The sequence below is a fragment of the Acomys russatus genome, chromosome 27 (assembly GCF_903995435.1).
Source record: "Acomys russatus chromosome 27, mAcoRus1.1, whole genome shotgun sequence".
NCBI classification, from domain to species: Eukaryota; Metazoa; Chordata; class Mammalia; order Rodentia; family Muridae; genus Acomys; species Acomys russatus.
Genome location: NC_067163.1, coordinates 29,822,787 through 29,841,601, shown reverse-complemented (window position 1 = coordinate 29,841,601; position 18,815 = coordinate 29,822,787). Strand labels below are relative to the sequence as shown.

The following is an 18,815-nucleotide window of genomic DNA, read 5'->3' as shown; positions in this document are numbered from 1 at the left end:
TTTTATTTTGGTTCCTATTAGATAATCACATACACATACAAAAGCACCAAAGGTGGTGCTGTGTGGATCCCTAGGAAGGACGCCAGAAGGCGTGTGCAAGATCAGCCACAGTGTTGCTCTTTGAAATGAAAAAAATACAAACTATAATCCAGTGTCTACCAATGGTAGTGGGTAAATAAATTAGGACAAGATACATCTAAGCATACTACTGGTGGTTAATCATGAACTACAACCATCCGACAATGAAGGACCATATCTCACTCAATATCTTGCTGAAAACAGCAACAACAGATTACCTTAGAGAATAAGTTCTTTATAAAGTTTCAAAATCAAGAAGCTAAACAGCCACTGTATTATCAATAAGGGCAAAATTGTATATGATAAAATCATAAAAAAACAAGGGAAAAACTAAAATAAAATTCAGGATAGGTGTTTTTTCTTTGAGAGTACAGGGAAACAGAACTGTGAAGTGTATAGCAGATAGGAAAAATAAGTATGCTCTAGATATTGGATGAATATTTGCTTAGGCATTTTCCACTGAACATTCATAAATTGTACATTATATATGCTTTCTCTGGCAGTACTGGGAATTAAACCTAGAGCATCATATATAAAAGGGAACTTCTCCACCACTGAGCTAAATCCCCTGCCTTTATACACACATTTTATATTAAGAAGTACTCACAGGGGAGGAGTTACTAATGAACCTCTTAGAGAATAGACAGATAATTTTTAAAAGAATAATTAAGAACAACCTGGAGTTGGGTATGACACTGCTTGCCTGTAAGCTAAACACTTATGAGACTGAGGCAGGAGGATGGTGAGTTCAAGACCAACCTTGGCTGCCCAGAGAGTTTCTGCCTCTAAAAAAAAACAATTAAGGTGTCTTACATATGCCATTTATACAAAAATAAAATTAGGCCATGACATTGGCTTAAATCCCTCATATAAAATAAACTTAATTAACTTTTTTATAGCATACGAGCTTCACATTTGAACGCAGGTCTTCATGTTTGCAAAACAAGCATTCCCCCAGTTCTTCTCATTGCCATTTCTAAAATCAATTTGAAACATGGCATTATTAAAAAAAAAATAAATTTCTTTTATTCAAATGCAGTAAGAAAAATGATAATTTGATTCAGTTTTCTTATATTAATATTATTTCAAAATCTCAAAACTTCCATTAAATATATTGCCTATTCTGTATTTTCATGAATGAGAAGAAAAAATAAGTAAAATATTAAGTACAGTGAAGTAATGTTAAGGCCAATTTCAATTGCCTCCTTTAATATCATGTTATTATCATTAAAATATTATAGTAGCATTTTTACAGTAGCAGTCTGCAAATGTGAGTCTTATTTCCTCAGCAGTGTGTTCACTATTGGTTAGCAAAGTAGGCCATCCGATTAAATATATTACACATAGTATAGTGTCCACCTAAGAAGGCACAGTCTTAAATGCATAATAGAGAAGTGTATATAATTATAGATATTAACACACCACACCGAAACCTGAATAAACATGTCAGGATGTATGCAGTAAAAAATACTTTAAAATCATAAGACCCAGGCTCTGGAGAATCCCTTCTGTGTTTAAGGAGTGTAAAAATTCTTCACGAATCTGTTGAAGATTTTCCTTTCCTCCTAACCCAAGACAAGGAAGATGATAGTGGCATCTTAAAAATCTTAGGTAAAGGCATTAAGCTGACCACCCTAACTGATTATGAATTGCCAGTGAATTGGTTTATTAAAAGACTTTTTAGAATTGTCATGGGAATTGAAATAATCAACATTTCATGACTTTTCACCAAGTTTCTGGGTTTTTCACCTTAAGAGTAACTTCTGGGGAGTATTGGAAATGGAAGACCCTAGCATGTTTAATGCTTAAATTAATAAATTAACCAGACCACTTTGGGTCAGCTCCAATATGTCAAATTCAGGTTGGTGAATCTTTGTTTATATTAATGTAGATGTCAAAACTACATTTCTACCTTGGCATAGGGTAGAGCTATATGGTCCTTCCTTCACCACTTCCTCCTCCAGAACATTATGATATGCAAAGACCTGTGGGGTCCCAGATTAGTCGTTGCTATCTGCACAGACCTGAAGTTCTGAGCATCTTGAAACACAGAGCTGAAAACTCCTGATATAGTCTCCAGCCTCCAGATGTCACAGTTCTCTCTACATCCTAGTTTTTCTTCTGTTACACAAGTTTTATTTTATTTTTTAAAGGATACATTAGGTTTACTAAAAAATTGAGAAAACAGTATAAAATGTCTAACACTCTTATACAGCCCATCACTAATTCCCCATATTAATATCTTACAGTATCCTGGTACATTTAGCACTTTAATAAGTAATATTGATACATCACTAACTAAAGTGAATTGAATAAAGTTCAGCATAGATATTTATGTTTTCTGTTTTGGAATATCCTTTTCTGCTCCAGTACATATATATATATATATATATTCTCCATAACACAGGATTATGAAAAGATCATAATATTTTGAATTGCCACATCCCCTCAGTTTCATTTTTAGCCTCTGCAGTTTTTCAGATTTTCCTTCATTGTTTATGTTTTCCATTTCTTATTTCTTCTTCTTACCATGGTAATTCTGAGCACTACTGGTATTGTGCAGAGGGCCACTTAACTGCAACTTTTCGGATGTTTTCTCTCCTGGTGAGATTGGGTGTATGGATCTTTAGGAGGAAAACTGACATTGTCAGCAGGTCATAGTCACAGGCCTGGCCATAGCATGCTGACCTTGATCCTATAGTTAAAGGAGTGTTAAAATTTTTAAAGATTTATTTTGTGTGTATGCACGTATGTATACGTAGTGTGTGGATGTCTGGTGCTCTCAGAGGTCAGAAAATGGCATCATATCTCCCTGGAACTGGAGTAAGGGCCGGATGTAAGGTGCTATGTGAGTAGTGAAGACCGAAGAACCCAGGTTTTCTGGAAGAGCAAGTACTCCTAACCACTGAGCCACCTGTCCAGCTTCGGGGAGCTTTTTGTCAGGGGTTTCTACTGTAACCATCCTCAGTTCCTCTCCTCTTCCATCCTTACGCTTTGGAGGGAACAAGTTCATATGTAAGGAGTGGGGGTTTATGCCTCTACCCCTAACAAGTGAAGCGTTATCAGGAACTATTTAGAAGCCTTCTATTGGCCAGGTGTTTCTGTTCTATTGGTTATTTGTCAATTTACTCATTTCCTTATATAATTAGGTAGTCTCGAAGATGTTTACATCATAAGCAGAGACTTTTGCTGCTCAAATCATTTGACCATTTCCACTTGGCTTTCTTTCATTGGCTTCTGAGCATCTCTGACATATTCTCTTCTGTTTATTTTGTTTCTTATTTTCCAGCACTGGAAGGTACCTTTGACTCATCTTCATTATTCCTGCACAATCCTAAAAGTAATCATTTCTCCAAAACACCTACCTTCTTCTTACTGGTGAATGCAATAGGAACCAAGATCTGGGCTCCTCTATAGCTTCCCAATTAAAATAGAGAGTAACTTTAGCCATATACACAAAAGGAGATGATGATTTGTATTTTTAAAAACCAGAGAACTCACATGAATACATTTTCTTGTCTGCTGGTTGTCTTTCATGTAGGATGTATATATACCCTCACTAGAATCTAAATGTGGAAGTTAAAATGCAGAACATTTTTGTCTACTAAGTTGCTAACAGAATTTTTATACTAGCAAGCACTACCAAGAGTCCAACAGAACTGGTAGTATTGAAAATTACTGCACTCCTTTTGGGTAACAATTTGTCAAGCAACTGAAATTTCCTTAATCTAGTAATTCTATATCAAAGAATTTTTTCATGAAGCAAATAGCCTAAAATGTGGATAAAGTTCTACATATAAACACACTGATGCTAGTACTATCCATAATAAGAAGTTGGAGTTATCCTGAAATTTTTTAAATGAGGTGTTACTACATCAATCATTACATTTTCAACGAAAATATTATGCTACTATGACAATTAGAAATATGGGCTGACTTTGGAAATCTATCTGGTGCTACCTTAGAAAAATGAGAATAGGGCTTCCTCAAGACCCAGCTATTCCACTCCTTGGAATATACCCAGAAGATGCTCCAGCACACAACAAGAAAATTTGCTCAACCATGTTCATAGCAGCCTTATTCATAATAGCCAGAATATGGAAACAGCCTAAGTGTCCCTCAATAAAAGAATGGATAAAGAAACTGTGGTACATTTACACTATGGAATACTACTCAGCTATTAAAAACAAGGAATTCCCGAAATTTGTGGACAAATGGATTGAACTAGAAATGATCATAATGAGTGAGCTAACCCAGAAGCAGAGAGACTCAAATGGTATATACTCACTTATAACTGGACACTAGCCCAAGGGGCATGTCCCATGAAAATCTACACCTACCAGGAAAGTGGGATAAAGGTAAGAACATCCTATTGAGACTCTAGGTGAGAAAAATATAGGGGATAGGGAAGTAGTTGGATCCAGAGGGTCCTAGAAACCTACAAGAGGAGCATTATGATGGGTGGATCTGAGCCCAGGGGTTCTGCTTGATCAAAGGCACCAACCAAGGACAAAACGTGCAGCCATCATCAAACCCCTACCCAGATCTAACCAAGGGACAGAACATTCTCCACAGTTAAGTGGAGACTGGGGACTGACTTTCACAGGATCTCTGGTGCCCCATATTTGGCCATGTCCCTTTGTTGGGGAGGCCCAATGGCACTCGGAGGAAGGATAGCGGACTACCAAGAAGAAACTTGATACCATAGCACCATATTCAGGGGGAGGAGGTCCCCCTCAGTCACAGTCATAAGGAAGGGGGATTGGGGTGAAAGTGGGAGGGAGGGAGGAATGGGAGGATGTATGGGATGGGATAGAAAATGAGATGTAATATGAATTATTTTATTTTTCAATAAAAATGTGTTAAAAAAAAAAAAGAAATATGGGCTGGAGGGATGGCTCCTGCAGAATACCCAAGTTCAGTTCTTAGCACCCTTGGCAAGTGGTTCAAAAGCACCTGTAACCTCAGTTCCTGGGTATGTGACACCCTCTTTTGGACTCTGAGGGCACCTACACACACAGGAGTGCATATACACACATGTGAAAGGATATGAAATAATATCTATCTCACACAGTTACCTGAACACACATACATATACATGTGGTTTTATGTAAAACAATCACCCAGCAAAGCCATCACTTTCTATGCTTGCACTATGAGGCTTGCTATTTTCTATGGTGTAGTTACAGAAATCCTGAGCAAGACACTGCAAATATGTAAGAAAGAGATGATGATGTTGCTCAGAGTGGTGGTAAGAGAAGGCATGAGCTCACACTGTAGGCGTCGGCTAAAGTTATATCATGAAGCTTACATTGCTAATCTGATCTGGGATCGGGGAGGAAGGCTAGTCGAGGATGACTCCAATGCTTTTGGCCTGAAGAATGGAGGATGTAACTGGCATTGCTGAGATGGAAGCACTTTAATAATATGATTAGAAAATGGAGTAGGAGATCCAGATGTTTTCAGGTACGTTGACTTTGAAATTTTTGTCAGATGTCAGAGAGATAATTATTGATGTGTCTGGAGTTCAGGAGGATGAGAGTTATACCAATGGAATACTATCTAAAGTTATAAAATTACACAGGATCCCTAATGCAGATACATAAGAAAGAAGTCCAGAAACTGAAATTTTGGATAATTCCATGCCTAAGAATTTCAGGAGGGGCTGGAGAGATGGCTCAGAGCTTGGGAGCACTGGCTGCTCTTCCAGAGGTCCTGAGTTCAATTCCCAGCAACCAGAAGGTGGGTCACAACCATCCATAAGGAGATCTTCTGCCCTCTTCTGGCCTGAAGGCATACACATTAGCAGAATACTGTATAAATGATAAATAAATAGATCTTTAAGAAACAATTTCAGGAGATAACTGCTACTGGTGTGGATGCAAACTCTAAAAAGAAAGAATATTATATTTTATTATTATCAGGAATCTACACAAGTTAATCTTAGAAGAACGTAAAGCAGAAAGTCAGACTCAGACAAGGATAACCATTGCCAGGTAAGGGAGAAAGAATTTTTCCTATGGGGGTATATGCCATCACAGAACAGACACACAGAGCAGACAAAAGTGCTAAGATTTCCCTTGGTTGGAGCACTCCATTTCAAGGTGGAAGATGGAATTTTGCAGGGTTCTGGGAAGTGGGTATTTGTAAGACTTAAATACCAGGAAGACTATATTATGTCAGACTATGGAGATGGCACAGATGCTAAGATGGGGGACCAAAAGACAGAAGTAGGGGCTGGAGAGGAATTGGGGAGAAGCAAAGACATAGAGAGGGACAGAAAGACAGAGATAGAAAGATGGAGAGAGAGATAGAAACACAGAGAGAGACACACACACAGAGACAGAGACAGATGCCAGAATCTTGGCCTGCATTATCAGATGGATGGCAGAGACATTTACTAATATAAGTACCAGGCATGGTACTTAGTGAAGGACATGTCCTGAGTGAAGGACAAAATGGCGATCTCTGTTTTATAGTTTGTATTTAAGGGGTCAATGCACTGACCAAGGTGGAGTGTTTGACAGAGAGACACATATATGTTAGGCTCTCAGAAGAAGTCAGAACTGGGAATGGATGTGAAAAGTTTTCAATGCAGAGGTGGTTGGCAATCCACCTGAATGGGTGAGATCACTCACTTCGTTGATTGAACTCAGCATTTTCTTTCAGACCTACATAAAGGCCATGACACTATGAGAGAGATTATGATAAGGAAGTGAATATTGTATGAAGAAGGAAAAAACACACATACACACAGAAAAGGAAAAAAAAAGTGGAAAATCAAAGACAAAGGATGGTCTGTGACACACACCATTATTTCTGTGCAAATATATGTGGTTTGGGTTTTAACATTATTTCCAGGCCAAAAGCACAGTTTTTGACAACAGACTCAATTTCAAACTGATTGCTCTAGGGAATAACTTACCATGATGTCTTTTTTTTTTTTTTTTTATACTATGCACAGCAAGGTTTATTACAATTCAACAAACATGCGTTAGAGCAAATGCCAAGAACACAAAAGTGTGTAAAATACCATTTCTTGCTCTTAAATCATTTAACCAAACGAGAGACTCAGGGATGAGCAGAACAATAACCACTCCTGCCTCTAGTGGCTGACATGATCACTGAGGATAATAATTACATTTTCAGGCTTCCACGTGAGAAATGGCCCCATAATGAAGTCATCTAAATGCAAGTGGAAATGGAATCAGCAACTTGAAGAAAATGTCACTGAAGGGAAAGTGCACCGCTTTCCTACTGTCTATGGCTTGCTGGCTATCACATATTCATGACATCCGGAACCAGCCAAGAAGTGGCCCATGGAATCAAAATATGTGACGTAACAATAAGATAGAAGGAGTCTGGGTACATAAAAGCTGTGGACTACCTATGCATATCTTGAATCCAGAAAGCATTAAACCATCTCTTGTTGTTTCGGGTGATTGACAAACACCTAATGTGTGTTTACTATAGTAATTAGTGTATAAATGCTCCAAATAGTCTATCTATATATCTATCTACTTATCACTGATCTCTAACTGGTCCATCTGGGTCTACCTATCTACTGATCTATCTATCTATCTATCTATCTATCTATCTATCTATCTATCTATCTGTCACCTATCTCACTATCCATCTGGCTGCTTGACACTAAAGTAGAAAGGAATGCATAGAAGATTTGATAGAAAAAATAGAAAAAAAAAAGACGATTTGATATCAGATACAAAAGTAAAGATCTAGTGAAAATTCCAGTGTTTATACAGATTTTTTAAATCCGAAAACATTACTGTATTCAATACATTTGAAACAACTTATGAAAAACAGGAAATTCATTTTCAGAAATTAATATTGCAGATTGCTATATGTAGGATAATTTTACTATTGATTTAACTTACCTCTTTTGAAGGATTCATGGGCAATGTAAAAATGGTTTTCCAGTATGACCAGACGAACATTGCAAAAAGTAGATGATAAGCCATGAGGCACACAACTAAAATGGGAGAAACATAATTATCATTGTAATATGCAAAATTTTACTCAAATTATGGTATTCACAAAATATTCAATAATGATAAACTGTAAAATATTATTTATATCATATTCAAATAAGCACAAATCTTTGAATAACAGCCTAAAGTCAGGAAGATTTTTTAAATATCTCTGACTGTCTCATTATATCTATATCCACAAATAGAACCCCCCCGTCTGTACACAGGCCTATCTCTTTGCAAACTAGCTAATTAGACCTTCCCTAGGTTGTAAAAATAAGACAGTTACATAAGAGTAAACACAATATTAACCAAGTGCTCAGACGTTCTGGCTTTATGAATTTTGCTTAAGAGAGGCGGAGAAAGCAGTTCTCATCAGAGAAGCTGTTTGCCTATTTGCTTAGCTCGCGTTGACACTGGTGGCTCTCTTGGCTATGATGACAGCGTGTAAACAGGGACCATCTGGATGAAGTGATTTCTGCCCGTGGGGGTTCTACTGCTTGCTTTACTACACAGAACAACCGTTAAGAAAAGCATCCTGGGTACTTTTTTGTAGAGAATATAAACACACTTTGTATGTTCTTTTAAAGACTTCAAGTACTACCTGGCTCTAAATTATAATTCCATACTACTGATAATAATTCTGTCTGAATAATACATTAGCACAGGTCGGAAACAAACAGTTGCAGAAAATGAACCAATTCAGAATATAGACATGTTTGAGGGCTGGGGTGGTGGTGGAACAGAAGTGGAGTCCATTTCTAATGTGCACCGGCCCCTACTCCTCATGGAAACCAAATAAATACATAAGCAGAATCTGACATGTTTGATATCTTAAAATCTCACTAGCAATGTTTAATTTTTCTAAGGAATTATGATATTTGTACCTGTGGATCGCTTACAGTTTGGATTATCTACTATGGAACTTAAATTGACACAACTTTACTAGTGGCAGAATTTCATAAACTCTGTAAATAGAAAAGTAGTTACAGAGTAGCAGGCGAAGCTGAGACAGTAGATTGTTCATGTCCTGGTATTGTGGAGCTATAAAGACCTTGGACACGATGATGGCTGTTACAGGGTTCTTTGCCAAATGTGGGACAGAATTTAGTTTGGGAACTTGGAAAAATGATGTGTCATTTACTCTACCATATTACCATATTGTCAAGGCATATTCTCTTCATCCTAACCAAATACAATGAATACAGGTTGTTATATCTGCAGTCATAACAGTATTTTACCTTGTTCACCAATGTTCTCCATGGACACTAGAAATAGAAAAGATAGGGCACAGGTTATATGACGTTTATGTAAACAAAGGGTTCTGAAGACAAAAAGACATAAAAATGGATTAATAACTTGTCTTCCCTTCAAATCAGTATTCCTTAAATATTTGTTCAGCTTCCTGGAGAGGAGAGGCAAGCACTGTGGGCCAAGGGTCGAGAGGTGGGGCTGGCAGCTTCAGCCAGCAGTGCGGCAATGGGGCCCCTCACCCAGCAAAGCAGTGTTACCAAGCATGAGCCTGTGGGCCTCTGTAGATGATTAGCTTACTGGCCTTCAACTACAGAGTTCAGATGAAAATGGTGTCCTGCAGGCCCAAAACATTTCCTGAGCTACTTATTGGTCTTTATGAATGAGCAACCATATAGTCAAGCCTCCACGAAGAACCACATGTCCGTGCTTACAGCCCACATACTTCACATCCTAAGAACAGAAGTTCTCATGCCCATGGCTCTGATTGCTCCTCCAGCAACACTGAGGCCCAGACAAGGCATAAGGAACCACTATCCCTCAGGGGCTTCCTCTGGAGACAGCAGTTGAGTGAGGACAAGCCACAGACAATCTGAAACAGGCTGGAGCAAAAAACTGCATTCAGTAATTCACACAATTTCTTGACCCCTTGTGCAGTTTATTTATTTTGCTGTGACTGGCCTGTGTTGGTAATGATCTCTTTTAGAGTTTGGGTCTTTCTCGGTTGTACCAAGGGAAGGTTGCATTTCTCCTATGTGTATATATATATATATTTTTTTTTTCTACTCAGTTTTCATTACTCTTGAATGAAATGTCAGTGCCTTAAAATATGCTGCAATCTTGGAGTCATGTGTCAGATTTTTTTTGCAGTATCTCATGAAACCCACCTCTTTGCTAAATATTCCTCTTTCCTCCCCGCCCCCTTTCGGCCTCTTTCCCCTTCCTCCTTTCCTTCCCTGCATCTCTAGGTCTCTCCCCCTCTCTTCCTTCCCCCTTTCTTTCTTTTTCCAAGACAGGGTTTCTCTGTGTAGCCCTGGCTGTCCTGGATTCTCTTTGTAGACCAGGCTGGCCTCAAACTCACAGAGATCTGCCTGCCTCTGCCTTCCAGAGTGCTGGGATTACAGGGCATCACTGGGCCCTGCTCTCTCAAGTATTTTTAGAAGCAGCGATGGAGAATAACCTCTTACATTGCTGAATAGCTCTAAGAATGAAAACATAGCATGCTGGAGTTTGCTTCTGCTCAAAACTGATTGTAACCCTTTCCTATCTTCCAGTATAACTGATAAAAAACAATACAAAAGCAATTTGGATCCATGTGTGTATACGGCTGAGCGACCATTTCAGAGGTGCTGGGCTGTAAAGAGAAAAGACTTGCTACCCCATGACTGCAGTGGTCAAATGCCTCCTCTCCATCTCTACCACCTACTTCAGAGATCTAGTGAGAAAATGATCTCTGCCTACCGCTAATTTGCTCACAAGTGTGCAAGACAAAGCCATTTGTAAGCTAAACATTATGGTGCCTGTCTGGCTCGTACCGGACATGACAAAAGACAGCTCAGTAAAGTGCTTGCCTTGGAAGCATGGACACTTGGATTCAATCCCCAATATTCACATTAAAAAATACAGGTATGCACTTGTAAATGCAGTGCTAGGAGGCAGAGATGGGTTTGAAAGATTAAGGCATACAGCCAATGAAGAATAGTGTCAGAGGTTATCCTCTGGCCTCTACATGTACATGCACACACATGTACATGCACCTGCACACACATGAATGGACACCTACTCACTCATGCAAAAAGTACACACACACACACCTGTATGCATGTGCATGCACGCGCGTGCATGAGCACACACACACACAGAACACACACACACCACATGGAAAAACGTTTCCTACGTTCTCGAACCTGCCATTTAAGTTTGTTTACAAATGAGAGTCTAGCCAGAGTTCCCTATCCGAGCTGACAGCATAGGAAAGATTCAAGACTTAGCTTATCCTCTCTGTGTCTGAAGAGACTACCACACCCACCCATGTATTTTTCTATATGCCCAGACTTCTCTGCCCTCCCAAGGGCTCAAAACTGATTGTAACCTTTTCCTACCTTCCAATATAACTGATCAAAAACAATACAAAAGCATTTTGGATCCATGTGTGTATACTGCTGAGTGACCATTTCAGAGGTGCTGGGGCTGTAAAGAGAAAAGACTTGCTACCCCATGACTGCAGTGGTCAGAACTGAACATGGTAGAACAAAGACATTCAGAAAAATGAGTACAGCTCATGTGAAGTTTCTGTCCTGGAGCAGCACTCCATTAAGTGGATAACCAGTATTATTAATTACATTATTAACTTCACACACATAAGTCAGTCATACCTGTTTAAAAAGCTAACTCTTTTTTTTTTTTTTTTTTTACCAGCCATGGCTTGTACACCACCTCCCCACTCTAAATGTACTTCAAAAATCTACAAATGTTCTTTTATAATTCAACATGTTATATGTAGAGCCACATTTACAGCAAATTATTTCAATAACATTTATACACGTAACAGTCTCCAAAAGCCGTATTCAATTACACTAATATTATAGAGCTATCAAATTCCTTACAGCCATGAGTCTTTTTAATTTAGTCACCGTGATAGGCCAAAGGAAGGACTACTGTCTTAAAGGTGGGTCTCTCCGCATTGGGGGTGGCAGAGGCAGGAGGATAGACAATTCAAGGTTAGTCTGGGCAGCATCGTGAGACTCTGTGTTAGAGCATCTCACGGGTAAGGCAGATGCCTAGCATGTGAGACTCTGTGTTAGAGTGTCTCACGGGTAAGGCAGATGCCTAGCATGTGCAGGTCCTAGTTCAACCCCTAGCACCAAAACAAAGAAACAAAAAAGGTGTTTTAGTATTAACTTCCCTTATTACTAGTGAGGGTTAGTATTTTTTAAAAAATATAAGCATGGGTTTTCCTTATATTTTCTTGGTGAATTGTGACTTTCTTAATGGCCCACTTATCTTTTATTTATTGAGATCCTCTTGTATGCTCTGGACAGTAATCCCATATCTGTTTCACATATACTACAAATAAAGTCATTGTAACCAGTTTCAAATGATAAAACACCACTGATTAAACATCAATACTCAGACTTAGGGACCACACATTGTTCTATCTTTTTTGTTTGTTTGTTTGTTTTTTGTTTTTATTTATTTATTTATTTATTTTTTAAATTTTTTATTTTTATTTTTTTTACATTGTTCTATTTTTATGAAAGAAATGAATGTCCTCCCCAGAACATTTAGCAAATAATTCCATTAGTGCCTCATGTTTTGACAATTGAAGTTTAATGGCAGAGCCATGAAAATTTAAAATGTCTTTTTCCATTGTGTAAAACATGTTATTTTCCAGTATAGCTTTTTGTTACGATGTTCAAACAGGGTTTCTCTGTATAGCCCTCCACGGAAGTTACTCTGTAGGCCAGGCTGGCCTCGAACTCAGAGATCTATCTGCCTCTGCCTCCTGAGTGCTGGGGATAAAGGCATGTGCCACCACCAGGCTACTGGTATAGCTAATTAAGAAAAGGCCACTCTTTGGCTTTGAACATTTTTCTAATAGTATGTATGTGCACAAGTAGAATATATGGGAAACATAAATTAATTTTTTGAAAATTTGACTGGTAATCAAGTATAATTTGGTTACTTATATTGGCATAAGAATTAAACAGTGGGGCTGGGAGAGATGGAGTAGAGAGGTTAAGGATGCGTTCTTTGTCTAGTTCCTCACACCTACAATCAGAAGCTCACAAAGCAGCCCGACTGCTAAAGCTGTTATTACTGGTAAATCAACAACAGAACACTCCTTTTTTGATAAACTGAGCACAAATCATAGAGCTTAGGAAGAGCTAGTGTTGGGGGGAAACGGCTGATCCAGAAGTAACTTCCTGTCTTCATGGTTGCCAGAAGCCAGGTTGACTTTTCTGTCTTACAGGACTAGATACTTGCCTTTCTCCCTCTTTAGAGAAGCCTTGTCTTCCCTCTGGAGAAATAACACAGGTAGGGAACACAGAAAAGAGTCTCTCTCTCTCTCTCTCTCTCTCTCTCTCTCTCTCTCTCTCTCTCTCTCTCTCTCTCTCTCTCTCTCCCTCCCTCCCTCCCTCCCTCTCTCTCTCTCTCCCTCCCTCCCTTCCTTCCCCTCCCTCCCTCCTTCCCCCTCCTCCCTCTCTGAGAATGCGGAAATAGAAGGATCCAGAGGGTCCTAGAAACCTACAAGAACATTATGATGGGCAGATCTGGGCCCAAGGGTTCTGCTCAAACTATGGCACCAGCCAAGGACAATACGTGCAGTAAACTTCAAACCCCTACCCAGATCTAGCCAATGGACAGGACATTCTCCACCGTTGAGTGGAGATTGGGGACTGACTTTTACACAATCTCTGGTGCCCATATTTGATCATGTCCCCTGGATGGGGAGGCCTGGTGGCATTCAGAGGAAGGATAGCAGGCTACCAAGAAGAGACTTGATACCCTATGAGCATATACAGGGGGAGGAGGTCCTCCTCAGTCACAGACATAAGGGAGGGGAGTAGGGGGAAAGTGGGAGGGAGGGAGGAATGGGAGGATACAAGGGATGGGCTAACAATTGAGATGTAATGTGAATAAATTAATAAAATATTAAAAAAAAGAAGAGAGTGCTTTGTCAATTACTAGCTGTATTTCTTCATTGTGCTATGAGGACATAGTAAAGGCAACCACTTCCTTGAGTTATTCATACAAGTAAAAGAGAGACTTAACATTTCTCATATGTCTGCTTCAATACAATATTTAATGGGATTTAATGTAGTGGCTTCTTCCGTTTGTCTGGATCTGGTGGGACAGATATCCACTTAGTGAAGAATTAATTCTAATATGATACAATAAAACCCAAAGTTTTTCTCAACTGCATGAAGTTCTAAACTACAAGACAGATAATTTCTGAGCCAGATCCAATCCCTGCATGGATGTTTACTACTACGTCAAGCCAATCTGTTTCTGTTACTGAGTAAACTCCTTTTTTCCTTTAATGAAGACTGCCAACAACTGTGTGCATTTTAATAGTGGGCTTTAAAAGACCATGCTAAAATTACCTAGAAGATACATGGAGGAGGTTTTCCATGAGTCAGTTAGGAGTGTGATTTTTAAAGAGACCAAACTAAAATCCTAACACTGGCCCCTCCTCAAAAGCCCTGGGACTGACACTGGGACAAGTCACAGGACACCTGGATTCTAGTCCAGTCCTCCTATAAATGTAACTGGGATCACAGTATGTAGCTGACCCATGCTTTGTGAAGTTAATGATACAAGAAAATAATATTGTGTCACAAGTCAAAACCCATATTAAAACCTAATAGTTATTTTTGGAAGATGTATTACAAATATGTTCAGTATTATTTACTAATATAATTAAATAATATTTTATTAAAACACAAAAGCCATATTAAAACTTAATAGTTACTTTTGGAAGATACAATATAAATATGTTCAGCATTACTATTTAATTCATTAAAAATTTTGTTATTTTAAAATTTGTGACTGTGTGTTCAAGTGCATGTGTGTGCATAAACTACGGAAGCCAGAAGATGGCCCTGGATTACACACACTTATTTACCAGAAACAACAACAGTAAAATCGTACTCGTCTTGATGAGAACACTTATTATGATACTTGTGAGAGTGTTTCCTAAAAGTGAGAAGGTTTAGTTTGGATCTAACAGTTTAACTTAATAAACACAGACTCATTTTTTTTTAATGTGCTAGAAAGACTACTAAATCCTATATCCTCCTCAGATAAGACAAATATAATTTACTTGTTGGGGAGGGGGGTGGGGATGGTGGAGGTGGCAGGTAAGAGCACTCCCTCTGTTACACTAAAATGTTTACTAAACATATGCTGTAGTAACACTGTGGACCACATTCAAAATGCATTTGCCTAATTCTATTTTAAATGAGTAGAATATCTTCCTGGCCCATGTCCTACAATGATCTATTTTGCTCCACAGACTTTCACTCCTCTACTATGTCTCCAGGACTTAAAACTCTTCCCTGGCTAATTGTGGTACAGGAATGGCAGCCCTTTGTTGGCACGGGTGGGACACAGGAGAGCAGGAACAACACATGTTCACCACAGTTACTCAACTGTTCCTGTGTGCCAAGAGCAAAACCACGCCTTCCAGGAGTGACACCTTAGACCCCATCAGGCGGCAAGGCTAGGAGTTTGGATTCCAGACTGCCCACACCTCGTAGACTTGCTTCCTGTCTCAAACTGCCATTGCAGTGTCTTTGTTTTTGTTTGCTTGTCTTTTTAGCATTTTTCCAAGAAAACTGAATTTTAGCAATTATATCTGTATCATTCCCTCTATTACTACTGTCCTATTTTTCTTTGTTCACTCCCATTAGTCTTTCATAGCTAATTTCCCACTGTGACCACTTTTGATGAAGTCCCCCATGGCCTCTCCCTACTGCTAATTCTTTATGCTCAAATAACCCTAGCAGATCTAATTATGCTCATTCTGAGAAAGTGTGTCAAACTGACTGTGAGGTTTTCGTGGATAAATCCAGCCAGTGGAAGCCTCTTATAGCAGAACCCTTTGTCCTTTGCACTACTTTTTAAGAGGCTCGTCCCACAGGGTGTGGCACTATTAGGAGGTGTGGCCTTATTAAAGTAGAGGTGGGCTTTGAGGTCCCCTGGTGCTCAAGCTCCACCCAGTGGTGAATACTCTCTTCCTGGCTGCCTGCAGATCAGGATGTAGCACTCTGGGCCTCTCCAGCACCATGTGAGCTGCACATTGCCATGCTTCCCGCCATGATGATAATGGACTGAGCCTCTGAAACTCTAAGCCAGCTCCAATAAGATATTTTCCTTTATAAGAGTTGCCGAGGTCACCAGCCAAGGAGAATATAGGCAGTAAGCCTCGAACCCCTACCAAGACCTAGCCGACGAACAGGATATTCTCCACCGTTGAGTGGAGAGTGAGATCTGACTCTCACACGAACTCTGGTGCCCCTTTTCTGACCATGTCCCCTGGATGGGGAGGCCTGGTGGCACTCAGAGGAAGGATAGCAAGTTACCAAGAAGAGACTTGATATTCTAAGAGCATATATAGGGGGATGAGGTCTCCCTCAGTCACAGACATAGGGGAGGGGAGAAGGAGAGAAATGGGAGGGAGGGAAGAATGGGAGGAAAGAGGGGAAGGGCGAACAATCGAGATGTAATATGAATAAATTAATAAAATTAAAAAAAAAAAAAAGAGTTGCCGGGGTCATGGTGTCTCTTTATAGCAATGAAACCCTAAGACACCAAACACAGCTCAGCCGAGCTATAATTTTGTTGTTTAAGCAAACAGTTTTACTTTATCTTGAAGAGTCCTCCTACTCAAAAACTAAACTATTATCTTTTAATGTTTTCTGGAAAATACTGACTTAAAAACCTAGGTCAAAGGTGATCCTAAGAATTAAGTTGTCACTGGATTCATGTAGGAATCTGATCTGTGAATGACAGGGTAGTTGTTTCAGGGTAGAAACCAAGGGGAAGGATGAGGCTTCACTAGCATAGAACTTAAACGCCAAGTACACGGCTTCACACCTGGGTTACCATGGGAGCCAGTCCCCACTTACATACATACGTTACAAACATCCCTGACACTCTGTGCCCCACACAGCTTTAAAAAAAATCCCACCTGCCAATTAAAAGACAAACAAACCACATTTTCTACTAAAAAGTAAGCTAATGATGATATCATCTCCCTAAAAACCAGTCCAAGACTCGTGCTGCATTTAAAAGAAAACTACCATGTCCTTATATCATCCTTGAGATTACAGGTGGCCAGGATGTGGCCTGCCTCTCCTTTAAAATCACAGCTTTGCACCAGTCACCCTGTCTCCGAGGCCACCGTGCTTGTTTCTAGAACACAGGCTTGACTATGTTTGTTTGAATCTGAAAAGCTCATCTGACTCCAACCCTGTGCTCTTCACTGTCCTCCCATTCTTTCTCTTCACTCTTTATTTTTCTTTCTGGTTTCTCTCCTGGGTTGCTCACTGAGATTTGCATCCTGGCTCTTCAGCTTCACTGACATATTATCTTAGCTAGATCTTTTTTCTTTCTTTCTTTCTTTCTTTCTTTCTTTCTTTCTTTCTTTCTTTCTTATCTATCTTTCTTTCTAAACACCCAGCTCATCTCTCAGGACTGTTCAGGGAATTAAATTATAAGAAACAAAAGCACTTAGCACAGAACCTGGCGTGTATTAGGGGCTCTTAGTTGAATGTGGATACAGACATGGCCAGAAAAACGAGGAGGAGTGTTCTCTGGTGCAGTGCTAAGGGCTATACACACAAACACAGGCCAGCAGCACAGTAAATTTGTACTTTGATATGGGCTCAAAGCTGCTGTAGAGGGGAGTGGGGAATCCTTCCGGCTAGATTGAAGTAAGGGCTTTTAAGGTAAACATGAGAAGAAAATGTAACAAATCACATTTCACCTTGGGCAAGGATACAAAACAAGCTAAGTCAGGGGAAAGGGCAGGCTTTTCTGAATGTCACATTATGTTGCCTTGCTGAGTCTGCCCTCTCCCAGCATTCCCCCAGGAGCTGAGATTACAGGAGTCTGCCCACATGCCCAGCTTGGTGAGGGGTCACATATTTCATTACCCTACCCTTCTCTTCCTTCTGCCTTTCCCCTCTGCTTCAACCAAACAATGGCACGTGGTTACTTTATCAGAGATGTCATAAGAAAGTCCCAGTCTTGAGGTCCTTAAACAAAGGTGGCAAGAAAAACAAGAACAAGATGTCGGTGAGGTTAGTGGCCTACCACCTCTCTCTTTGGGTTACAGTGGCCATCACCTTTCCTTGTCTTTAGGTCGCCTTCCCTCTGTTACAGCCTGCTTTCAAATGTCCCTTTCTTATATGGACACCACACATAATGGGTTAGATGGTACCCCAGTGACTTCATTTTGACTTAATTTAATCTCTTTAAAGACTCTATCTGGCTATTATGAATAAGGCTGCTATGAACATGGTTGAGCAAATTTTCTTGTTGTGTGCTGGAGCATCTTCTAGGTATATTCCAAGGAGTGGAATACCTGGGTCTTGAGGAAGCCCTATTCCCATTTTTCTGAGATAGCACCAGATAGATTTCCAAAGTGGCTGTACTAGTTTGCATTCCCACCAGCAATGAAGGAGTGTTCCTCTCTCCCCACATCCTCGCCAGCATGTGGTGTTGCTTGAGTTTTTGATCTTAGCCATTCTGATGGGTGTAAGATGGAATCTCAGAGTTGTTTTGATTTGCATTTCCCTGATGACTAAGGAGGTTGAGCATTTCTTTAAGTGTTTCTCAGCCATTTGATACTCCTCTGTTGAGAATTCTCTGTTTAGTTCCAAGCCCCATTTCTCAATTGGGTTATTCGGTTTGGTGGTGTTTAATTTCTTGAGTTCTTTATATATTTTGGATATTAGACCTTTGTCAGATGTAGGGTTGGTGAAGATT

At 39.6% G+C, this 18,815-nt stretch overlaps 1 protein-coding gene across 1 annotated transcript in view; it reads right to left on the bottom strand.

Annotated features, from left to right (window-relative positions):
• Zdhhc2 (zinc finger DHHC-type palmitoyltransferase 2) overlaps window positions 1-18,815 on the bottom strand; it is a 59,539-nt gene that overhangs the window by 22,187 nt on the left and 18,537 nt on the right. The window contains exons 2-3 of the mRNA XM_051169607.1: window positions 9,308-9,334; window positions 7,974-8,068 (exon numbers count right to left, since the gene is read on the bottom strand). Coding sequence (XP_051025564.1) covers window positions 7,974-8,068; window positions 9,308-9,334 — 122 coding nt within the window. The remainder of the gene's footprint in view (window positions 1-7,973; window positions 8,069-9,307; window positions 9,335-18,815) is intronic.